This window comes from Centrocercus urophasianus, unplaced genomic scaffold (assembly GCF_019232065.1).
Source record: "Centrocercus urophasianus isolate 14NV4802_14NV808 unplaced genomic scaffold, USGS_Curo_1.0 seq_22, whole genome shotgun sequence".
Classification (NCBI taxonomy): Eukaryota; Metazoa; Chordata; class Aves; order Galliformes; family Phasianidae; genus Centrocercus; species Centrocercus urophasianus.
In genome coordinates this window covers 5738520-5764707 of record NW_024884778.1, presented here as the reverse complement: position 1 = coordinate 5764707, position 26188 = coordinate 5738520, and the positions used below count along the sequence as shown (strand labels likewise).

Below are 26188 nucleotides of genomic sequence, written 5' to 3'. Positions count from 1 at the left end.
CTGGAAAGCCTCTGCAAAAACGGAGGCCTGTCCTTCTACCACCTCTTGCTGACCTTCATTAAACAATCAGCCTTCCTGATGGCTTACACACACAGACAGTGATTTTACAACATAATGAGCATCACCTCTATGCACTTACTCATAAATATTATTTTTATGTATTTCTGAACACAGGTTATCGGAAAGAGAAAGCCAGTGGACCAAACGCATTATTATTTAGCTATTTTCAGTCTCTTACCATCATCTTCACATTCTTCTAGAGGCTTCTGCTGTTTGCTCAGGCACCGTGGATCTAGCCAAGATGTTGTTTTTGTATTATGGCTGGAAACAAAAAATGGAAATTTGACCTTTGTTAATAAACTGAGCTGAAGTATCAGCGACAGAAAAATATATATCCTCTGTATTATTCAGTAGACCTGAAGGCATACTTTTGTCTCAGTAGAAAGAGTGCTGCAATTTGCTATTCTGCAAGCTAGCCCACCAAGCCATGGGAATCGTGGCATTGTAAAAACAAAGGTGAAAAACAGAAAACTGAACTAAGAAAATCAGTATTCCTGACTGGCAGGAGGTATATGAAAGCTACAATATTGTAATATGAATTTCTCAACTTTTGGCTTTAGTGATTTGTTTCTTAATTCCAGGAGCTGTCTCAGAGCCATTTGCCTCCTGATGAAAATACATAAATTTCCCTTCTCCCATAAAACACAGTGACCTTTCTCACTGCAGAAGTTTGTTTGAATTTGTCTCTCACATTAGTCAAAAGCAAAACTTCCAGTGACAACTTCTAATTACACCAACAGAAATGTTCTGTGGATGGAAGCAGAATAGCTTGGATGGAAGCAGAACAGCTTTGCTTTCAACTCTTTCTTCCTACCAATCCCTCAGCAGCCTGGCAGTGCCAGTCCTGGCGCTGATGGCTGCAGTGTGAACGACCTTACAAGTCTTTGTCTAAAAATTATCTTCTCCCATCATTTCATTTGCAGATGGAGAGAAGCTCATAATATAATGCCACAGCCTGATGTCATCACAGACCTGACCTGCAAAGATAACCCTCTGGTCCCTGACGTGCTATTTGTCTGGCTTAGTATTCTCTGCTGAGTTTGAAGCTTCAATACCATAGTATTGAAACTAAAACTATTCTCTTTCAAGGTCTCGAAGCTTAACAACTTAACCTCAGTCTCACAACAGCCTCGTGACAAAGGAAATGCCATAACAAGGGCTGCGATCCTCAAGAAACTAACACCTGACCAGCAAACTTGTATTTTTTGCTAGGACATGTGACTGCCCTGCTCCTAGGATCTGAACAGTTGGATATTAGGAAGATTTTCTCAGAAAGAGTGGTGTGGCATTGGAGCAGGCTGCTTTGGGAGATGATGGGGTCACAGTCCCAGGATGTGTTCATTAACTGTGGAGATGCGGCACTGAGGGATGTGGTCAGTGGGCATGGGTTGGGGTTGGACTTGGTGATCTTAGCAGCCTTTTCCAACCATAATAATTCTATGATTCTTTTAAAAGTCATTGCTTTACACATCCTGCTGCCCTGCCTGCCCAAGGCAGGATGAGCATACAAACCTTTTGTATGCTTTGGAGCGATGAATCTCTGGCTAGAAAACTGAAATTGCAGAAATTCAGCAAGTCGGGCAAATTAAAAAAACAGTAAGGCAGAGGGGTCCTGCCAACTTATAAATAGGAAAGTCTGTGATCTAGCTGAGAAAAAGGGCTGTGGGAGGAGAGCAATATTTACATATTTCCTCCTACTTTGCATTCAGCAACCCAAGACTCACAACTGTGTTGTTTGAGGCGTAGAGAATTTAGCTGAACACCTTTCGTGGGACGGGATTGTGTCAGACCTGCAACATGGTCTGATCTATATAGGGTAACAAGGATTGGGATACACGGGGTAACGAAAATCCAACTAGCACACCTCTTCAACGTATCTTGAGGACAAATCACTTCAGTTACAAGCCAGCAGGGTCAGTTCACCAGCACACAGCTCCAGGCTCCCTGGAACTGTGCTGGTGGTGTGAACTCATCTTGGATGTTCCCATACTGCTCGCTTCTGCACCCCGACTTAATACTCAAGTACTGCATGATGGTTACAGGCATCTGAGCCAGTTTGGACGCACCAGCTTATTAGCTTGATACAAGTCAAACTAAATTGTTTCTAGGTTCAGACTGCCTATAGAATTAATAGAAACGTGGCCATTCAGCACCGCGTCCACACAAACATGCTCCTGCACAGAATCACCCCATGCATCTGTACCCTCAAAATGTGCACTGCAGGGAAGGCAGCAGTTGGTGTTCTTCCAGATTTTCCCATCAGACAGCGAGGTGTGGAAGCAGACTATATTTTTCCACCATGTCTATTGTTCTCCTACAAAAGGTCTAACAAATTATTTGAGCTGCTTCCATGCTAGGATGCACAAAATTCCCCCAGTTTCTCCAGCATTCTGGCACTCTTCTCTAATGTGCTCCCCTGCCCTGTAGCCAACAGAAAACCTGTAATGACAAACCTCTCCTTGGCTTCTCCCAAAGCTCAAATCAATTCCTCATCCCCCCTCTGCTTGCACAGCTAAGGCCTCGAGTTTCATAAGCTAATTGAATTTTAATCTAGCTCAGCTCCACAACAGGTCCTGTTTTATAAGTTACTCCTATCTCAATAAATCTAGACAAGTATAATTAGAGACTATTATTTATGGCATGAAGAAAAAATCAATATCATCATAAAGCTGCTGACAGCGCAGAGCTTTTAGGCAAAGTCTGTACAACACCAGGTGCTCTTTGCTTTCCTGAATTTACTGTGCCTGCTTTGCACAGAACTATGCCTTCTGCAAACCACTGCAGCATGTTAACACGTTTGGCTCTTTTGACAATGCACAAAGCCCATAGCTGGCTCTGTGTGGGAGCAGAGGAATTCCCCTGTCTTTGAGCTTGGGAGTCATCTGGACGTTTATCCAATCAGGAAATGCAAAAGCCCTTCACAAGCAGTAAAGAACTTTTAGCTCTGCAACATAACACAGACGCTAAATATTTCATACACACACACACAGTGCATCCACAGAGGTTTACTTATGCCCACAGAGGGGGAGAGAGATGGAATCAGAACAAGAATGAGGTTTACTCTATAAAATAGACTTCTCCGTTCTCGGTGTAGGCCATCTCCCAGTTTTCTGGCAGAGGACCTAGGTTATCCTCGGCAGAAGGAGGTAGGTATTGAGGGAGGCTCTGAGATGGTTCCGTGGTGGGAAGATTGGTGTGGCTATCAATCGCAGACGGTGGGGCTGTCTCTCTGACGATATGCGTGTGATGATCGTCTTGGTCACCAGACTCTGCTGTAGATTAAACACATTTTCCATATTGAGGATTAGGAGGATAACGTTTCCTATCTGAAGAATGATCAAAAGGAGAGATGCTTTACATGGCAGCCAGAAGCTCAAAGTCAACAAGCCAATGGTGAACTTCTCCAGCAGTGCTTTTTTTTTTTTTAATTAAAAATTAAAATGAATGTCAGCACTGCACCACGTGTCCACGTGTTCATAAGTGTCTGAGCCGTCTAGCGAGCTCTACTGCACAGACCTACACTGTATCCTACCAGTCAAAGTCACTAAGGGGTATTTTATGATGTATTTGTCCCTTGTCCCTTTATGGAAATACTGTTCACGCTTACATTCATGCCGTTTTGAGCTACATACAAGAAGCAGTGCTGGTCATCTCCTCTATTTCTAATTACACCTAATTACAGACCCCCTAGCCCAGTTTTTTGGGATGCCCCCTAATGGCAGCTCCTGTGCTTTTTCAACCACGCATGCTGCCTTCACAATAAGACAAAATACTGAAAATAATAAGCTGGAAGAAGATGGAAGAAAAAGATCTAGACTACAGCAGCACTCTCAGATGCTTGCTTTCTAGTCTTCCCGCTGTTTGATATTTTTAGGTAGAAGCTGACAAGATAAAAAGGCATGAATGAATCATCGCCAGCTTAAGACTGTGAGTGTAAACATGCCACAGCCTGAAAAACACAAGTCACTGAGAGGTCTGCTAAGGAAGAGGGAGCATTTTAATATGACTAGCACACTTACACGTGAAACGAGCATAAGGAATCACTTTGGTATGGGAGGAATATCTCTCTTTTCTTGATTCTGTGCCCATTTCATGGAGGCAAGAGGCCAGGGTGTGAGAATGTTGTGACAAATGAGTTGCATCTTCCAGTATTTCATCTTGTTGAAATAAAACGAGGGAAATAAATGATGCTACAGCCAGTTCACGGGCAAAGCGCTGAGATGAGTGGAAAGGAAGGCAAATAGCATCTCTCACTGGCTTCCTCCTAAAAACAGGTCTTGCAATAGGACTCGAGCTCACTGCCACCTCACAACCCATGAAAAATTACCCTCAGGTAGAAAAACTTCATAAAGGAGCTGGAAGGCAGAGACAGGGATTCATAGCCTGGGAAGGACGAAGCCAGCTAGCAGTTGGAAAAATGCAAAGGGTAACATCCAAGCAGAGCACAACCCTTAAAACTACTTGACACTAGAAAGACCAAAAACTAAATTTTGGCCTAAATCCTTCTCAAACTCTACAGAGATGTGCGACTTTATATTACAAAAGTTTCTAGTGATTTTTCAGCCAATGCTTGAGGATAAAAGGAGCACCATTAAGATCTGCACTGGGCAGGACGTGAGGCCTCACTTCCACAGCACACAGCCCTCAGTCTGCTGGAAGGACCATGGGGAAGAAGATCTCATAACTGCATGCAGTATCTCCCAGTGCAAGGAGGGGAACAGGAGAGCCATATATTTTAGAAGTAGCAATAATTAGTTTCAAATGTGCCATGCCTGAACTATTTCATATTGATTTTAATGACTGGAACTCAACCACAGGTCATGCTCTTGCTTGAACTTTCTGAGCTTGGCTGAGATTGAACTGACAATGAGCTGACAAAGCTACAGACAGAATTGAGGTTCTCGGCTAATTCACAGTGAAGACGAATGTATCTCATGTAGTATTCAAGATCATTTCAACTTAGAAAGTTTCTGATTTCCAGTGGGAGACTTATATTTCAAGCTGACTGTCCACAAAGCGAAGTTCAAAATGATGGCACGTTCCTTGACATCAGAAATAATTACATGATTCTTTTTAAGAAAAAATCTCTGCGTTTGCCAGAATGATTAACTCAGAGCATAAAGGGATTTACAAATGTTACCTTTAATTTCTACCAGACATCATTTCATCTTTCTGTACTTAAACTTGTCATTTGGCTCAATGGAGTAATTGAAATCTACACTGGAGTAAGTGAAAGCAGAATCTGTCTGCACCCAACAGACAATTTCTGAAAGAAATATGAATGTGTCCTTAATGATGAAACTGCACGTTACCATAGAACATCTTTTATAAAATTCTCAATTATTCTTCACTGTTTAAGAACCCTGATTAAAAATCTAGCACTTTCCTATGCCAGAGAACTTCACAATGTAACGCTGCAAAATAAAATGCCTCCCAGGAAGCAAAACCCACAAACAGACAAATTAACCCTCCAAAAATCTTTCCCGTGCATCCTAACTGTCAGACTGTGGTATTTTCCATTTACCTGTGAAGCTACTGCTCATTTCAGGTGCATCATCCTCTTCCTCATTCTCTGTGTGCACTATGCCAGCATTTTGCATATCATTGTAAGACTTGGTTCGCTTTGGAGTCGACTGCTTGGAGCCAGACTGCAGGTTTTGCAGAGCATCGGTGGAAGTCACTTTCCCACTGAGGGGCTGGCTGGGAGGCTTGGGCGTTCCATAATAGTTACCTAGGCAATAGAAACACATTTGCATCTTCAGAAGGGAACAGTTTAAAGCAGTGAGATTTCTGTTTTATTTTCAATTCCATCAAAATCTCTGTCTTTCCCCACTGGTATGTAAATAAATACATAAACTAACACAGCGTTCCCATTTTTTGAGGGGCATATTTCACCTCTAGAGAAGACACGGACATATTTTTGCCTTTTAAGTTATTCTTGTTAGTTCTAAAAGCAAAAGCAATGGTCCCATTGTTTAGGTGCACTGAGCGTACAAGGGCTAAAACAAAAGGCAGCCGTGGTGAATACCAAACTTCATCTCATTACAGCTGAATTTCAATTAGTAGCCTTTTTACACGTGTGCACCCACACAATGCTGTGGCAGATCTGGAGTGAGCCCTGCAGAAAATAAAAAATTCATGACTGCTATCACCCAGTGAAGTGATGAAAGGCTCGATGGCCTGCTTTAACACGCAGGTTCTTTTAGAGTGGATGCTACGTTTAAAAGCAGAAACTATTCTCTCTCTAAAGGAAAACTTTGTCAAAGGAGAGAAAAGGAGAGGCACCACGTGGCACTGCTTCCTCCAAAGAGGAAGCTCAGCAGTTGGGTCAGCCTGGGTAGAAGTGAACTGGCAGACCCTGAGGCAGAGCTGGGATGGACAAAGACACAGTGGCACTGTGCCAGCACAGCCCCTGGCATCTCCTCCAGGGGTGACGTGAGAGCTGCAAAGCGCCTGCGATACTTTGGTGTTCCCTGAAGTGATGCTGGAAGAAGTACAGAATGCACTCAGGTGCGCTGGCACAGGAACCACGTGGAGATTTGGCATGGGTTCACTTCAACCCTGTGCTCGATGTGCTCTGAAATCCCCAGGGAAGCACAAGACTGGAAGCAGTTCCCACAGTTATAGGAGCTCAGGCTCCAGCGCCAGGCTCTGCTTCTCTACCCAACAGATACCTTTCACACAGAGCTCTGTGATGCACAACACTTTACATCCAATTACCCTTTCAATAATTTCTTTCTGGAAGTCAGAGGTGGGCTCAAATATTCTCCCTAGCTGTGTATGGACCCATGTGAGGGTGCACCGATACAGCTCCCACTTCTGCAGCATCACAAGGTTCTCCTTTAAATCACACAGGTACATTTGATTACATTCCTCATCTATCTCCATAGGCTACATGCAACACAAATATTTTTCCATTTTCCAGTACATAGTTATATAATATATTTAACATCCAGTCTCCAAAACTACCAAAACCCCTTTTATTGCTCCTATTACACTGGAAGGAAACCACATGCCATAGGCACGTGATGCAAGGGCACTTTAAAACCTCACCAGTGCTAAAAAAGATTCTTTTATTTACATTCATACACATGCGTTCGTGCTTTTGTTACAAAAGCCAACCCTGTGGGCTCCACTGGATCTACTCTGTGCTCGCACAGCCTGAGTACCAGGACAGCAACACGTGCAGGTTTGTCTGAACAAGGTGTGCTCGAGCCTGTACACAATGTCATGGATTCAGCTCCATGGGAGCAGCGATGCTCCGCAATGCTTTCATCTTCTGCTCGTCATTTCAGAATCCTAAATGTACATTGATGCATAATTTATAGGGAGAAGGAAATTACTTCTTCTGGAAAATCTCTAATGGGGATGGAGGCTCCTAAAGCAGGTTGCAGCCTCTGCTAGAGAGATGATTCTTATGCTCTACATACTGCAGAACTGTTTTATGCAGAAAGAGGAGGAATGGGGGAAAGAGTACAAAAGGAAAAATACAAAAGTAGGTGGGAAGAAAAAAGCTAAATGCCCTGCTCTCTTCCTGTCCTCTTCAGCAGACAGATGCTGCTACTTTTTGTTAGTTTCTGCTCTTTTCAAAAAGTAGATGTGTTTCACAAGGATGTTAACTGCTAAGCCACAGATCCAGATTTTGCAATGGATGCAACAGAGCAAATGAAGGGGCTCTGTGGATGTTGCTAATGTGCATTTTTACTTTTTCTGGACAGACCCAAAGCACAGATGTTACCATCATTCCTTCAATCACAGATACGTATCTTCAAGTCTGCTCATTTTCAGTTCCTCCACCAACAAGCAAGTCTGAGCTTATGAAGAGCTCATGGAGAGCTGTTTCCCAGGAGCAAAACAGGTGTCTTCCAAGTGGTTCCAATTTACCTACAGCAAAACCACCAGTCCTTTCTCAACGAACCAGACATGGTTCGTTGGTACCACGATTAGTGAAGAATTATTTTCTACATAAACTGCATGCTGTCTTAGAGTACCCCTACAAAAACATATATGAATGCACATCAAGTGTAAATATGAGTACAAAATGGAGCGTGGCTATGCATGCGTGGGTTTTGTTTTGCAGAATGTAGGAAATGCAGCCACAGGGGCTGAACTTTTCTTTTTTCTCCACAGGAGGCAGACGCAGCCTGAGCCAGCATTAAAAAAATAACACAGCTCTTCCTTCAGATGCACACAGGGACATACAGGTGTGGCAAAGCACCCAGCTCACTAGGAGAAACTGCGAAGGGAAGCTCCAAGGCAGCTTCCATCTGCCAGATTGAGGGAATAGAAATATCCTTCCCCTTGCATTTGCTGGATGCACTCAGATCTCTCCTTTGCTAAGCAGCTCGTTGTGAAGGCGCAGCACGCAGGCCCGGATGTGGGGGCAAACACACCATTAGGAGGGGCTGGCACTTAAAATTATCTTCCTACAAATTATAAAGAGAAAATATTTACCCTGTGACTCAGCAATCCAAACACGCACCATTAGCAACTGATAGCAAACAGCCCAGGAAGAGTTTTTAAGCACTCAGACTTGACATCGTTTGCTCAAATTAAGTCTGACAGTGTTTATGAGAAAAAACATATATTTAAAAATATGCTTTAACAGTGTTTTGTGAGCCACTTGTAAGCCTACAGAAGGGGCTAACTCCATAGCCAGTGTAATTTGTACTGAATATCCAATCAGCTCTAATTATTAACAGCATGGTACGTGAGCATACACAAGCATCTGCCAGCCCGGAGGATCCCCAACCATTTTGGGAACTCAGCACAGTGGTTCCAGCAGAACTCTCCAGCATGCTCAGCAACCAACAAGGCATGGGTGCCTCTAACGGGATGCCCCGAGGCTGCAAAGAGCCGCTCAGCTTCCAGCTGAGGGAGATTTCTTCAGCAAGACAACAGGAAAACCTCTGTTGTTCTGTGGAAGCACCAATTATGAAGTACCTGGGAACCTTCTCATGTCTGACTGCTAAGGGAAGCAGGCTCCTGAACCTTCCCACTCCTCATTCTCATTGGGATCCTGCCTAATAATCACTGCCTAATAGTCATTGCAATAATAGCTAATAATGCATTCACTCAGCAGATGCACATACCATTAGCTGCCTTCTTTGTCAAGCACCTTTCACTAGCCCTTATTTTATTCAGCCCTTTGGTGCTTAAAACACACTTAACCACAACTTGAGTTTGATGGCAGCTCTTGCAGCCAAAACCATGAGTTAATCCATGTATTCTAAAGTACCACTCAGGAGAGCGCGCAGAAATACCAATAATAATGAAGAAAACATAATAGCTATTTGGAATGAGTTGATTTCTTTTCATCTCCTTATCTCTAAGTGTCGGCAGCTTACACATTTCAGCATCACACACAGTAATTAGACTTCGGTTACAGCTAATCACAACAATAAGACAAGTTCTCATCATCATAACACTTCTTCCTCTGCCAGCTCAAGCATAGATGGTAATCAGTGAAAGCTATCTATCCTGTCCCACAGTTACAAATTAAAGCAATGCTGTCCATCCAGAGAACTTGGGCTATTCTGTTTATTTGAGTTTTAGAAAGCTAGTGGCAATGAAAAAATGTGTGTTACATTTCAAAATAACAATACGCTATCATTAAACATTCCCCTGCAGGGAAGTAAACCCATCCATGATTCTAAGATGTTTAAGTGACCTGGAATTTGAAATGTAATTCCTAAAAATACATCAATTACTACACTTACATGAAAATAACTGGGAAACGAACCCACAAGAACTGCTGTCAATTGCCATTTGATTCAGATACAGTTGTTAGGAGTCCATTCATGGAATGGCCAGAGATGCATAAGATGGCAGATGCAATCAAGAAGGAACTAAAACTGTGCAGGTATGAGGCCAGATGTCTCTTCTTGCAGAGGCAAAATGAGACCAAAGAGGCTGTGAGCAGCAGAGCTGACGGGAGCTCTGGAGGCAGAGGGGCTGTGAGCAAAAGCAAGTATTAATCCCAATGGCACAACAACCAATGCAGTCCGAAGTCTTATATTTCAGGTGCTTGAGCTTTCCAGGGCTGGTTTTGCTGAGCTATCATTTTTTTGTAGGGAGAATTTCTTTTGATTTTTCTGTTGCAAAGAGATTGAGGCCTGGGACTGCAAGTGCATTTGTCTGAGGAAAGTGCAGAGCAGAGTTCTTTTATTGATGCCTGCTGTGAGGCATAATTTTGCAATTACAAAACAAACAAAAAAACCAACAAGACACTCAAAAGCTTCTGTGTAGCACAGTGGACCCTGTGTCCATGAGAATGTGTCTGATCTTCAAAGTTACATCTCTGCGGTAACGAGGACTCCATTAAGAGCTCATGTTTTAAAAAGCAGTTTGCAGCACACTGTGTTTATGCAAATGCATATCTGGGGAAAGGGACCTGGAGATAAGCGCCAAAATTAAGGCAAGGTCTTGACGTGAAGACTTCAAATATAATTATTAATGTAACTGTTTTCCTTTTTGAGATGCAGCTTGTGTTCCCTACACTCTACAAGAACCAAAACAATTGACCCTTCATTTCAGCAGAAGGGCCTCTGCTCAGTTAATACAGCCAAGAGTGCTCGTGTTTGATTAGCACAGGATGAATGGATTCCTGGGAGCAGAGCTCCTGCTGCACTGTTTTGTCTGTTCTCTTCCCAGATCATATTCTGCTACAGATTTCCACATTCTGATGACAGATCTGGCTGCTGTCTGCAGAATTCACCTAGCTGCAGCTGCACATTGATTAGCAATTGCCTCAAGGAAACTCAGAGTATCCAGGCAACCGGAGGAGGCCACAGATACAGCATCTGGATCGGAAGCAAAGAACAGACAACGGAACAGAGCTCAGAGAAATTAGCCTACAATATATGCAAATCCAATTTGCTTTAACGAGCACATTCTCTGTCAATTTTTTTTCAGTTACGAATGGTGAGGTTAACTGAAAGATCAGTCTGGATTTTTTGTTAAATTAGTCAAAATGCTACATTTGCACATTTCAATTTATGCTTGAAATCTAACAAAAACTGCAATTAGTGGCCCTGTAGGCAATGACAGCATGGCAGAAAGTCACCTACATATCAGATCAGTCTCACTTATTCTAATATTTCATGTGTTATCACCAGGTGTTGCCACATGCTATTGACAGTGCTTATGTACAGCTTCATCCAGGCACCTACAATGCATAGTACATTTCTAACAAGCCAAAACAAAGATAATTATAATAACACACATGTAGAAAGATACTGGTGGCATGGGACAACCATGGCATCTCAGGGATCTTCCAAGCTCAGCTATATTAGATTATTTGTTATATTCATGCAAATAAATTCACGGGGAACATGAAGTTGAGCATGGCATATGCAGAGAGCACAAGGAGAAAAGGCTGGATCACAGCCTATCCAGCACAAGGCTGTAGGAATCAAGAAAATGTCATGCACTGTGCCCATTTTGTCAGAGGTTTTTCAGGACAGCGTCTGACTCTGAGGTCTGTGTTTTAAAAGGTATTAAAAAGCAGTGAAAAGCAAAACTATCAAGGAATAACTTCAGACAGAGCTCACACTGGAAAACTTCTCATTGCAAATGACCAGAGAAGCCACGCAGAAATTCCATAGGAAATTCAAAGCCAGTCTAAAACTCTATTAAATACCTGAATATTTGCTTTTAGAGAGGAAGAGTTACTCAGCTGTGACTTTAGCTATTTGTAGAATGAAGCATTGTTATCTGATGACACTTTAGTACAGCTGCACTCATGTTTAATACTGATAATCACACCCAGACAAAAACAACCTTTTCCTTCTTTCTAGCAGTTGAAAAAAAGAAGAAAGCAAAGCATAAAAGCCAAAGGTAGACAAGGCATCGTTCTGCAGTGCACAGATGTTTGTGAGTGAATGTTCTGAATATTGCTGTGACCCACGTGCAGCACCTTGCACTTGGCCTTGGTGAACCTCATTAGGTTCATGTGAGCCCACTTCTCAACTCTTTCCAGGTCCCTCTGGATGGTATCTCTTCCTTCTGTCGGATCACTACCAAATAGTTAAGAGGAGAAAACAGCTCCCTGATTTATTTTACTAAAATAGAGATTGCTTTAATAAAGAAAAAAAAAAAAAAAAAAAAAAAAGGAATTTAACCTTTACTTGCTGTCTCTGTCACAGGCACACTTGTGTGTGTACCTCCTTTGCCTACCTCCTTTGCCTACAAAATGTGATGCCAAAGGAGCCATTTATTGAATTATTGAGTCAATCTGCAGTACAGAGACACTAATAAGCAGATCTTATCTTATTAAGTGGAACATGCTGATCTGCTGCAAGGGCATCCCCAGCATCTGCCAGCCCTACTAGCTCACTCTTGCATTCTGCATACCAGACGTGGTATTCATTTCAAGTGTGGACAAGTTGATGAGACAGGCTGTGAAGGCACCAGAACAGCTAAGAAAATCCTGCCATTTTGCTGCAGCAGCTGGGCGAGCAATGCTACTGCACAGAAACCCAAGCAGAGTGTGCACATCAGGCATGTTAGGCTAAGGGCATCTTGATTTGAAGCATGTTGCTGAATACACCTCTCTACTTCAGCTGAAATTCTAACTACACTGTTAAGGTAATTTATTACACTCATTAAGTACCGCAATCAGAGACCCTGTCTACAGTAGCTAGTTTTATACACTTTAAAAATGTTAGCAAGTCACCCCATTACATCTCAGTCATGAGACTAATGCAGATTACTTATTACTTCTCTTGGCAATCACATAACACTTGTCCTGTGAATGAAAGATGATGCCTTGACAATAATACTCCATAATGTAATAACCCTTCACATGTTATAAAGTGCAGCACTTTTTCTTTTGAGGATCACTAAGTGCTGGGCAGGAATTCATTAATTCAGCCTTGCCAGGCCCTGGCGACACAGCCATCCCCATTCGAGATTCAGCCACCATGCTAATGTCTCTGTGCGGTGCCACTGCTGCATCCAGCTCCGAAATGTCATCAGTGCCACCATCTCACTCCTATTTTAACAGGAGATGACCGCAGGCACAGGATATCTGCTGAAATATTAATGAAGAAAGAAGGAAGAGTTGTTTTTATATTCTCCAGGCTGGGAATCTGAGCACAGAGCAGCCACCTGATTTTCCCATGGCCGCTTGGCAGGCTGGGGAAGAAATGGAAATAAAACCTAGAAGCTGTGGCTCCGCCAAAACAGCTCTCTTTCAGGGTCCCCGTGAGAGCCTGCAATTCACATGCAGAAGTAATTGCTAAATAATTAGTAACCTACACAATCACTTCCATACATCCATCAGTATTTTATACTCTGAAGGACTGGTCAATAAATGCCTGAGATTGCAATCATCTCGGTTTCCTATCCACCAGAAGGCCCAGATAATGTGCAGGCTAAAAAGATTTTTTCTTCCTTATGAGAACTGTCAATGGGAATTACTCCTGGCTCGAGCATATGGTGCAAAACTGACCAATACTGGTGCAGCACAGCAGCTTTGGGCAGGTCTTCCAGCATTTCAGTTCCAGCTCCTGGATTCATCTGATGAAAATGGAACTTTCTTAAGGGAAGAAAGGGGAAGTTTCTAAGCTTAACGGTTAAAAAGCAGCATCTTAAGACTGGATCTAAGAACCTCAGGAATTAAGACTTTCAAATTCACCCTCCCACCTGATTGTGATTTTTTGGAAGATTGTGGGTGCAGAACACATCAGGGGGTGGCTAGAAAAGAGGCTGCCATGCCTGCTCTGCATTCACAGGGACGTGAATCAAAAACTGCCCAGAAGAACACACTGGCAGTGCACCAGAAGAAATACTGATGGTATTATGCAGCCCAGTGGGTAGGCAACACCTTTTCAGCTTGCAGTTTCTCCTCGCAATTAGAGCACTTCCAAAGCCCAAGTTTTTCTTTCAAAACATGATATGCTCTCCTACTATTCTGTGGTTTCCAGCTGTTCTCTTCTGCTTGTTCTTTATTCCTTCCAAATCAATAGTATCCATATCAGCATCAAAGTTCTGTATTTTACCCCTCTTCTGAAAAAGCTCCCTGTTCTCTAATCTTCCTCCCCAGAAATTCTCTTCAGTAACTGTTATTAAACAAAAGCTTTTGTTACATCTTCTCCCACAAGGTTTTTCCCAGTGATAGTGTTAGATTCATGGGGCAAATGAATGTCATCTGTTCATATCATAACATAATGTTCACTGTTAAGGTCATGCTCTGCTGAAAAGCAGCACAGAACTCAGGGCATATCTACATCCATCTCCCACCCATCATCTGGTGTGGACTCTTAGAAACAATGGACCAAAGGGGAACCCCAGGACAATCCTGTCCCCAAACCATCATCCTGCTTGAGTCACTACTGGGGCTGCTGGAAACACAAACCTCACCCTCTGCTCCCAACATCTCAAACTCCAGGAGCTTCTCGTGAGGTGCTCTTCACCACCATGAGCTTTGGGTCTGTACTTCATCACTTGGTTCTTAAAAACTGCCTGCTGCATTTTAAAGAAATTGTGTCCTTTTTCCATGCAAAATGTTGCTACCTTACTGCAACAATCAGGAGCTTCTTTCACCTCTCAGTTCATTCAGTACCACCAAATCTTTCTTACATCATTTGGCCGAATTTCCCTAATGAGCATCACTATTCTCCATTCCGTACCAGAACTCTTGCTTCATCTCTCTATCATCTCATTACATTATGAATGAAAGTAACTCTATCTCTCCAACTGTTTAATTCCTGTTTGGTACAATAAGCAGCATTATTAATAATAAAAGCAATGCATTAACAGTATTATTTTATTGTTCTCCGGAGAGAAAAAGAATATTTCCTTGTTCTAACTTCTATCCATCTGGTTTACAACAAGCTGTCACTGGCAGGGTCAAAAATATAATGAACTTCACCATGGAAGGGCATAAAAGAAAAATGCAGTAAAATGCAGTATAAATCAAATGCAAACTGATGTAATGTAAGACTATAAAGCTGGTCAAAAACCAAAACTTGGAAAGCAGAAGTCTAATTTTGTGGTCTTCCTTGTTTGTTTGTTTTTTAAGCAAAATGATTGGTGTTTGCAGCTTGAATCACTCCGTCCTTTCAGGGTCTAACTGAGATCAAAACTGTCTTGATCAATACACAAGATTTCTACCCCCCCCAAAAAAGGACAGCAGTGCTATTAAAGAAATATTGGAAGGCAGCGAAATCATTTCTTGAAGCTAGAAATGAAAAATGAGCTGTATTCACATCACAACCAAAGAGCCATGTCTTGTTGCAGATGTGTGCACGCATTGCCGTTAGTGTTGATGCTGATGGGGCCAATCAGCTCAGAGAGATGGAAGACTGAAACCAAGCAATATTTGCAGCATCTTCATGCAAACCGTGAAAAAACAACAACAAAAAAACCTCACATCTCCAAAAGTGGTTTCACATTAAATATTGATTGCATCTTTAGATCAACAAATCCTATTGCATAACTGAATTTGGCCAATTTGTTTCGCATTTACTTGAGAGGCAAAGCCATCTTTTCCCTGCTCTCACCCCAGTGACATTTCAGTGCCCCTTGGCTGGCTCCACGCTGTTGTTTGCAAAGCTGTGCTGTAGAAAGAATCAACACAATGACTCAGCTTCTAAGTAATTATCCAAGAAAAAAGAAAAAGGCCAAAAGCAGTGCACCATGTAGCTGCATCCTGAGACACAATTGGGCAATGAAGGATGTGTACACAGGGAAGAAGATGAAGAGATGATGGGGAAAGAGAAGACAGCAGGAGGGAAGAACAGGAAGAGCGGTTATAGAGGATACAAAGCAAAGATGCATTTCCATTCACTGCCACACTGTTTTCCCTCAGTGTTTTGTTATCAGATCTCATCTTAGATTTTCTGGGCTTACTGATGCTAATCTTTTAGGTAACTGATGAGAAGAGACAAAAGAACAGAGCAATATTGAAATTCCTTCTCTCTGGGTACATGCAAAAAAGGAAAGCAGAAGCTCGGATAGAAAGCAAGGTCTTGACTGGGGCTGGTTAACTCGAGCAAGGGTGATGCAAGAGAGACATCCTACACAGCTCCTGGAAGTGCTTTTTCACTGCCTGTGACTCCCTACCTTCATAGGTTCCTACTTCCAGAAGGGTCCCACTTCGCTCCAACTCCAGAAACTCCTCCACAGTCAGAAAGTTATAGTCCACACCAGGCACTTCTCCTTCTCTCGGAGGGCGGGTTGTGCCTGAAAGGAAAAATTGGTACATTAATACTGTTTTCTTATCAAGTGTTAAAAGGGACAATAAAAATGATCACAAAGATACAACAGTATCCATAAAATACAGTTCTACGTTACACAGAGAGCAAGGACAAGAGTCAGGAACCCACATAAAAACAAACCAAGACATAAATCTTAGGCTGAGCTGATGGTACCACTTGTTGCGCCCAAGTGCAGTGTTTTTAATATTCCCAGAAAGGCTCTCTGGTAAAGAAATATCTCATACTTCATGCAGAATCACAGATGCCAGTTGGGTATCTGGGAATAAACCAGCAATTACCTTCTTGTCATTAGCAGCGTCACTTCAGTTTCACTAAAACTGCATCTGTATTCTCAGATAAGACAGCTTCTGCCTTCCCTTGTTTCTGTATCAGTTTTTCTCACCAAAAATTCCTTTGCATCACAAAGACCTCTTCTCCCTTATTTCTGCTTATCACTTTATTTATGTTAGGGGGAACTAAACTGAAGAAAAGAGCGGTGCCTTTGGGTTGGAGGTGTCTGAGTGCTGTGGTTGCAACCAATCTGCTGTCTTAGGAGTCATTTTAGGGACATGGAAACCATGTCTAATATTTAACGAGGCGTGACTTCTCACTTCTGCAGGACTGCCCCGGCCCCTGGGCAGTATCTCCTCAGTGCATACAATTTCCTAAACCCTTTATAAAAGGACTGAAGAAAGTATAAAGAAGTTGAGCTTCTGGAAACTAATTGGGAAGATTCCAGCTCTCAGAAGTTGAAAGAGCATAAATTTACCGTGCCTACATCTGGCAAACGTTTTCCTCAAGTGCCAGGAAAGCGGAAAGTCTTCTTATGCCCTATTCATCCCAGAGGTTATTCAAGAGGTCAGACTTGATGGAATGACACCCTTGAATCACCATCCGTATATTAATTTCCTTGATAGACATCCATTTTCTTCAAAACCCTCCGTTCCTTGTTTCAAAACAGAAACTCTCTCATTTTATTTACCACCAGCCATCAGATAGCCTATAAATTCCTGTGCTTTTGCTATCATTCCTTCTCCTGGAGCTGTGTGTGAATGGGGAAGTGTAGGAGGAAGGAAAGCCAAAAAGGGGATGGAGATGATGATGGATACCTTCACCCTATAAGCAGAACAACTCTTCCCAATTTGGATGCAGATGTTCACACTGCAGTGACCCTCACTGAGGCACCATGGCTCTTGGCCCCTGTCAAATTCCCCTACACCAAGCCCATCAGAGGAATGAAACACTCCAGCAATAAATACATCCATGGCTGAGCTGTAGCTGCTCCATGCCTGGAGCCCAATGGAATGAGAACCAGACACCACAATACTCCTCATTGAATGCATCCACCAAACGTCAATCACCCTGAGCCAAGAGAGCCGAATGGCAGGGATTGGGTCATGCTTCTCCCCAGTAACTGACAACACATGATTGCGACAGACAAAGATCAAGGAACTTCAGGATTCATTTTACTTTATCAAGTTCTCATCTTTTCTTTATCTTCCCACAGAGAGTATTTATTAATCATTTTTTTTTTCCTCTGAATTTTTATAGCGGTGAAATTGCAGTCAGCAGTTTACTCGTGCTGGCTGCCTATTTGACATGACAATTATATCTCTGCCATAATTCCTCAGAGCCATTTTAATGGATCTATTTGTTTCATCTCAGTGTTCTTAATTTCCTGAATATGTTCAAGTCGAAAAATCGCAGATGTGCTCACTATCAGCACGATTGCCTGCAACACACACTGAATGCATTAGAAACACCAAGCCACGGCGTAAAAGAAAAACATTACATCACGGAGATAACATTTGTCACCTCCCGTCGGTCTCCAGCAATAAACAGGGGGATAATAAAAACAACACTGGTTAGGATATCTTATCTGGGCGAAGCGAAAAACCTAACCACTTTCCATGTTGCTGTCTAGAGCAAAGATTGCTTGCAGATGCTCAGGCTGTTATCCTGCCTCACATCTGAGCAAGTGTTACTGAATGCAATTCAGAGAAGCAGGGGGAAGGGAAAACCCGCCTCCGTTTTTCTTGTAGCAGAATGACAGGCTGCCGGCTGGACACACGCCTGGCAGATGGCATTTCAAAGAGTTTTCATGAACCATCTGGGATGTGTACAATGATTACAAACCACACTTACAACAAAGCCAGAAGGGCTGCTTCACAAGGGGGTGGGGGGTGAGGGCGGGTAGAAAGAAAGCGTGAAAGAAAAGAAAACCAAGAGGTACGTAAGCAAACCTGGTGGCTCTTCTTGGGAACAGGGCACTAAGAAGAATTGGCACCTTCCAGTCTGAGTTCCTCTGCAGCCTGAAACAACTGTGCAGCCCACAGGGCAGCCCAATGCTGCAGGCTGCAAGCTGCTGGACTGGGCTTTCTCTTGATAAACTTGAAATTGTAACTAAGTCTCTCGATATTAATGTGACTTAATTATGTGCAAGGCATAATGCGCTTTTTCTCTGTTATATTTCATTGCAGCATCCTCACCGCAGGTTGGTCAGCATTGAAGGAGAGGGCTGTGAGGTGGCTGTATGCTTTGTCAGAGCTAACAGCAGATCAGACCAGAGATAATGGCAGAATTAATTGAGCACAATGAGTTCCGCAGACGGCCCAAACAAGAGCTTGATACACCATTAGAAAAGGAGACCCAATTGTATTTAAATGTTAACCTGCCTGTCACGTTTGCACTGAAATATTAAGTGGCATCAAATCTTACTGCCATTAGGTAGCAATTTAGCTAATTAACTTGAGCTATGTCCCACTGCGTGACTAGCTCAGAATTGCTAATGCTACCACACAGAGTAACCAGAGGAGAAACTGAGCTGTCCTGTCTACTTGCACATGTTTAATGGTTCACAAACTTTCACTCCTGTTTGGCTAAAATGTCCCACAATGTATAAAACTACGTAGAGACAGCCGAATCGCTCAAATCTCCTGCAACCATGGCAGACTGAAGAAAACAAGGAAAAATAAGGCTGGTCAGCATTGCAGCTCTTGCCTTCTCTCTTGCTCTGGAGGTGAAACCACATCTGGACAGCCCTGATACTATGCCAAACATCTGCCTAGCTGTTGGTTTGGCTGTCACACTCAAGCTGGTGCACAGACCACCTAGAATACCCCCATTATTGCCCACGCTACAGAAGAGGGATTCTCATCATGGGCTGGAGAGCCCACCTGAGAAACTGTCCAGGGACACAGGTGGGCTTACCCAAGGAGAGCCTAGAGCTGCACATAAACTGAATTAAAGCTCGTCATCCATGGCTCAAGTAACTGACTATGGTTCAGATGTACAGAAGGCTATCAACTATAATTCTGAATAATTCAATTGCCCATTTAAAAGACAAATAGCTGCTGCTGTTATGTTGCCTATCAACCATGCTGACAATTACCCAACATGAGCCTCAATTATAGCACGGCCAGATTGTAAATATGTGATTCAGGGGCTGTTTAGCTCCTTATCAATCTATCAGGGCCTCATGTTAAGCTGTTAACAGCCACTGATGCCCTGCTGCTAAATTAATCAGAATCTTGCTTATTTTAATCTAAAAATAAGATTTCAAAGGGGTTGCAGCCACTTATTTTCTTATTAAAAAAAAACACCAAACAAGTTCTTAAGCAGTGAATCAGTAAGTGTGCAGTAAAACAGCCTCCAGCAAGTCATTTGGAAGTTACCTTCTGCAGGCTCCTCATCCAATTCCACTGCCTGGCAGTGATGCCATGGTGAGCCACCAAAACACAGCTCACTGGACCACAAGCTATTTGTTTCTCACCTCCACTGAGAAGTACATGAAGAAACCAGCCCCTCTTGCCCTGCACAGTGCTTAGAGGTCACTTTCTCCCCCCCGGTCACAAGATAATTTGGAAAGCCTGCCTTGCCTCTCCCATATCTGTCACCCACAGAGCCAGTTAACTGGAAGGCAGGACCAACTCCACGCATTTGCTGATGGCAAACAGAGAAGGGAAAGGGCAGACAAACCCAGCCTTCCTCCAGGAATCAAACACCTGATCATCAGCTAGCTTTGGCCAGAGCTTATCAGCAGCATGGCGTTAGAAATAGCCTTATCTACATTAGCAAAAAATAAAGTGTAACCTATCTGTAAACAAATGCTGTGCACAGAACACTTCATCCTATTGATTCCAGTGGCTTTCCAAACCAAAGCTACTGATTTTTTCTAATAGCAGCAGACGATGCTGTGTTTGGACACTTCTGAAATCTGTTATGCAATTAATGTCCCCATTAACCTGAGGGAAGGGATACAGTCTGCAGCTGTAAAAAGGTGGAAATACGGAGGTTTCAAGAAGAACTGGTCTGCCACAAATCAAACATGCTCAATTCAGAAATACAGTTTTCACCTGAAACTCCAAACTCAGGAAACCCATTCTGGGATTTTAAATGCTATCTGTCCCTTTTCTGAGCCAGTGACTTGATACCTATAAGCCACACAAACGTGACAAGTATCCAGAGAGTCTTGGTGGCAGCGGAGAAATTCATTCCAAAGGAGAATGTGGTCTGTCACTAGAAATTAATTCACAGCTCTGTTAATGATGCATGTGCAGGAACAGATGCTGATTGACTCTTCCTGGCCACACAGACAACAGCAGTACTAAAAGCAGAATTTCTGTCAACACCGTCAGCAGGAACAACTGATTAAACCCAGCAAGCAGCTGACCAAGACAAACCTATCTTTCTACAGACATTAGGGAGAGAAATGCGTCTCATGCCTGAGGTCTACATGTTTCATCTGGAGGGAAAGGATTTGCCCAGAGAGTTCAGTATCTCTTCCTGATTCCACCAGCCTGCAAGCAATGCTCTTTGGCCAAAGCTGGATGCCACAGCTGGGCCTTGCAAAGGTCACTTGAGCTCAAAGGACCACGCGGCAATGGCAGAACTAACTCGTAAAGCATAAAGATCTGCTCTCTCCCTCTGTCTGGCACCCCATGTCCAGCTGCATGTGTCAGTCCTTCCTCTGGAAGAAGCACTGACTGCTCACAGCCTCCTTGGAGAAATGATTCAGCCACACTGCACAGCAACAGCTCAGGGTTTGCGTGCCCCCAGGCAGCGAGTTATTTTTGTCCATTCAAAATCTATTTTTGGTATTCCCATGGCCCTCGCTGCCACCAAATAAGAACGCTGATCATCTCCAACACATTTATCCCTATAGCATTTGGAGGCAGGGGAAGCGGGTTGCATTCTGTTTCACAGCACTGGCAGGAAAGATCAGTCCAACCCAGGCTCTGAAAGGACTTCAGGAGCCTAATTCCAGAGAAATCAATGGGACTAAGGGAACCCTGCAGATCAGGATCTAACAGATTAGAAGGGACAAAAATAACTTGCTGCTGTGTTGAGGCTTCGTTTATGTGCGGTGAAACACCATGCCAGGGCTACGCAAGGCCAGCTGAGCACAAGGGCGTTGATCTGGACTGCAACATCAATTCAAAGAAGCTGATGCCTACAAGAAGTAAGGATACAAAAACTGTCACAGTCCCCAAAAAAGCCACTTTTTCTTTTTTTTAAGGATTTAGGCCAAATATTCCAAACCAAAGCAGCACCTCCCCAAACGAGGAACACATCACCAATGGTACTACATCAGAGCTGTAGTCACTACTGCAGTTAAAACCTCTTCATGCACCTTTGGGAGCATTTATTTTCTTTTATCTTAAGGGAAAAAATGAGCATTCTGGCAGCAAATAAAAATAAGTAATGAATGTTCTTACAGCAGCTCACCTCCTCAGTCCCTCAGAGAGATTGCTGATACCTCAGCAGACACCTGCAGCCAAATCTCTCTCATTTCCCACAAGATGGGACACCCACCAAGAAGATTAAACTTTGTGAACTAATGAGTTTGCCATTAATCCTGTGCTTATGGAGTCCAACAGCATGACATCCACTGATTTAAACTGCGAATGACTGATGAGAAAGTAAACCACTGCTTGGCAAGAAGACCTTAGATGTAACTATGCACAGGTTTGTTGTGATATATGGATTAGTGTAATAAACTGTAATTTTATAAATCAATAAAACTGTACTAACAAGATTGCACTGCAATGTTCTGCTTTTAAATATTGGCAAAGAAATGAACGAAAATTGCCATTTGTGTAAGTGTGTATGTGACTTATGGGAAGTGAAATTAGCTGAAAATAAATTAACAGGGTGATTATACCCTTGCATTTATATTCAGTTTCTCTCATACATATACATATATTTAAAAGTCCAGATAACGCTACAATCATGACATGCATCTTTACTTCAAAAAGACCACCTTTCTTGTATGTAGAAATTATTTATGCACTTCCTTTCACTAGCAGTAATGTTATCTGCCTTGGAAAAAGGCACAGCTGAAGATGATGAATTAAACATACGCAGAGGATACTTACAGAAGCTGCCACACACCAGCTGCCTCATGCCTTCCTATGTGCAGAAGTGACCGTGGAAAAGCACCACGTGGATGAAGATGAATGCATGCAAATGTGCACATCTGTACTACATACCATGGACTAAAGGTGTGGGGATGAGTTCCCTCTAACACCAAATGTTTAAAAAGTACTTTGTAGCTGACTGTGCATTGAGTGCCACGGTTTTGTGGTACAGCTGTGATGTGTTGATAATTGGACTGAATGATCTTAGTGTCTTTCCAAGCTCAATGATTCTATGATTCTCAGTCACAGGATGCACGCACGCAGGGTTATTCCCAGGCAAATACCACTTTGAAACAAATACGGCGTTGTCTTGTTCACACTTTCCCACTGTAGGAAGCTGCTTATCCAAAGGTACAACGTTTCTCACAACCTAGGAGTTATCAGCTTTTCTCCTGGCCGCTTGGAAAGCTATCTGATTCCTACACACCGACAAAGAGGTGAAGATCAGGGTGAGCCAAGGGTTGCATCATGACAGCCTAGATGTGAGCAGGTCACTACCAGCGGCACACAGCTGCTGGAAAACCCCTCCTTTTAAATGGCTGGGATGAAAGCAGTGCAGTATGGAAATCTGCCTTTCATCTGCCATTGGATCCTCATGTGCTGCTTGCAAGTTTTAAGTCTAGAGCAAGTTGTGTGGAACATTGGGTAGAGAGGGCTGTGGGGAAGCCAAAAGGCCAGGCCAGGGGCGGACATCGGGTGTAAACACTTTCAAGATGATTTACCCAGACACAGAACAAAGAGACACAAAACCACGTGGTCAGACAAGCTGAGCGTGCTGGCTTTGCACGAACACTTCGGGGTTTTGTGAGCACAATACAATCTTCTTACCCACAATGAAATGCTGGAGGAATTTCTCAATTTAGTGGAAGACATGTGGTGCACGAGAACACAGGAACCAGCTTTACCTTGGATTTTTAGATAGAAAAATAATTGAAACTTCTTAGGGCAATATATGTGACTGCTGAAACCAAACAAAGAACAGAAATCGATAGCAGAAGCTACCGTTAGCCACGTAAGTGTAAATTTGTCTCACAGTGAGATGAGCAGCAAATCTTTCCAGGAGCAAGACTGCCTGCTTGTTCTTACAACAGCACAACTACACATGCTGTCACTAATATTGGAAGGGATAGCTTACCTCTTTCCTTTAAAACTTGGGTACTAAATCAGTGTATTCTCCACAAAACAAGGGATCCTATTGTGCACATTACTGCAAGGCTTCAGACTTGTGCTATGAACAAATGCTGGAGTTTAGTATACAGTAAACTGAGTATCCAGCATAGTCCAAACACCTGCAGTTTTTCAATTCCATTTTTATTCAAGAGAAGTATTTGCTTTTGACACCCACATACATATGTGCATATATGTCCATGAAAAAAAATCGTGTGCTTTAATCTAATCACTGCCGTGGATTTATGTGATGTCTAATTACCCAGTTGCTTCAATAAGGACCACTCACCTCCCTTGCTGTTTTGTCTTCTGAGTCTGTCTGTATTGCCAAGGTGAAGTTCAACTCAATGTGGCACATCTCTGCTTGGCTGTGATATAAAACTCCTTCTGTTGACTTTAACTGCTCTTCTAGCAGACCTTTAATTTGCAGTTTGAAGTCCCAATAAAACAGCTCACCTAACAGCATGCGCCCTTAACTAGATCAGTTCATTAGCCTAATCTCTGTAAAATTCCACCACAGAAAGTCATGAAAAATGTACACATTTATCACTGAGACATCGGCTGAAGTTTGCTTCAGTGACCACACACCCTGATCATGAAAGAAAGACCCAAAGAGGAGTGTTTTGTTTGTTTTACAAAATGAACACCATTCCATTACACTACACACTAGTTATTTAAGGCATTCTTTTCCCCAACAACAACATCCAATGGGGATACAATCACCACGGTATACTTTTCCCCGTAGCCCAGAGCTGTGAAATGCTTTAAACCTAATGGACTCCCAGCTGTGATAACCTCATTGCACTCTTAGAAAAACACCGGTCTCTGGTGGCCATGCAATTTTTGCCAAGGCAGAAGTCTGTCCACTCATCACCCCTTTGTTCAGACAGGTCTTGTACCCAGACCAATCCTGACCCATGCTGGTAGTTTTCCAGCTTCATATCCAATACTAAGCATTAGATGCAGCAAGAAGCATGCAGGTGACAGGAACATGCGGTTATGTAGCCATACGGATGCGCCTACTGTGAAACTCAAGGGAAGGACTAGAACAAACAGCAAATCTACCCAGCAGTACACCCATTTAGGCACTATTTCCTAGAGATTCTGTGCCTTATTTTACCTGCTCTTAACTGCTACCATTATTTTTTTCCTCGCTGGCTCTGTATGCATAGCACGCTTTAGTTCTTCACCATCGCTAATGCTTCAGCTGGTTGAAAAGATTCTGGTTCACTCCCTGCAATGCTGTGATTAGGTAACTGCTCAGGATGCTGAAAAAAATGCCAAACGTTTAGGAGTTGATTGGTGTTTGAGTTTAGAATTCATCCCTATTGATAACTGGGAGCATTAAAACGGAAAAGAAAACAAATACATTAATTCTAATTTTTTTATTACCTCACTGAAGTAAAAACCATTAGAATAGTTTATTATTCGCAATTGCCTCGCTGTAAATTCCACACCGCCAGCTCTCATGCAGCAGAATCTTATTAATCCTTACAGCTCTGAAAGAACTGTAAGATACTAGAGAAAACCTGAGTTACAACGCACGTTCCTCACTTTTAATTACGCCCCTCCTTGATACAGGAAGCCCACTAGTCAGTCAGCCGTCTGTTCTGACACAGATAGCATAGGCACACTTCTCCATTTGTTTGGTTTCCTCCTATTTGTTTTCAGTGGTACAGAAGCAATGAAAGCCTCACCTACCAATGCTGTCATTACCTCCATGTTTCACAGCATGTGTGCCCACAGAATGCTGCACCCACCGAATGCTGCACCCACCTTTCTGAAGCCAAGCACCACCCCTATGAAAGACTCCAGCACCTAAACTGGGGACAATGACACAGCATTCGGCTCAATTGGGCTTTGCTTCATTTCATCTGGTTACTTCTTGTTACACCTTCCCTCTGCTAAACATCCCTGCGTAGGTGTCCAGAGTTCTGCCTTCACCCAAAACAATCATTCCACCACATTACACACTTTGCCATTCCATTATCTTCTTGCAAATCACTTTCTACAAGAGTCCCCGTTCTAAACGCCACGTTAAGCTCTGCCAGTTTGCCCTGCTGCTCCTGGAGCCCAGCTGCCAGCAGCCCTGCCCTCACCGTGGTCATTCCTGAATACCTGGAGGTTCCCACTGCAACTGTTTGGGATCCAGCCCAAACAGACAGCACGCAGCAATTATCCTCGTGCTGCTGTCTGGCAACCTGAACAAAGCAAGCTGCTCCTCATCCTGCCTTCAGCTGCTGACACACAGAGCACCACCAGCTCTGAAAAACCACAAGTACTTTAGAAGCTTAGACACGGTCAGTGGAGGACATCATGATCTGGGGCGTCAAGAAGACA

The 26188-nt window shown here is 43.0% G+C and overlaps 1 protein-coding gene across 18 annotated transcripts in view; it reads right to left on the bottom strand.

Annotated features, from left to right (window-relative positions):
* Window positions 1-26188, bottom strand: part of MAGI1 (membrane associated guanylate kinase, WW and PDZ domain containing 1) — a 291392-nt gene that overhangs the window by 65309 nt on the left and 199895 nt on the right. For 16 of the 18 annotated variants that reach the window (XM_042823242.1, XM_042823236.1, XM_042823237.1 and 13 more), the window contains exons 3-6: window positions 16129-16248; window positions 5585-5791; window positions 3122-3332; window positions 239-321 (exon numbers count right to left, since the gene is read on the bottom strand). In XM_042823242.1, the coding sequence (XP_042679176.1) occupies window positions 239-321; window positions 3122-3332; window positions 5585-5791; window positions 16129-16248 (621 nt within the window). The remainder of the gene's footprint in view (window positions 1-238; window positions 322-3121; window positions 3333-5584; window positions 5792-16128; window positions 16249-26188) is intronic. The other 2 variants (XM_042823239.1, XM_042823250.1) reach the window with 1 other exon arrangement.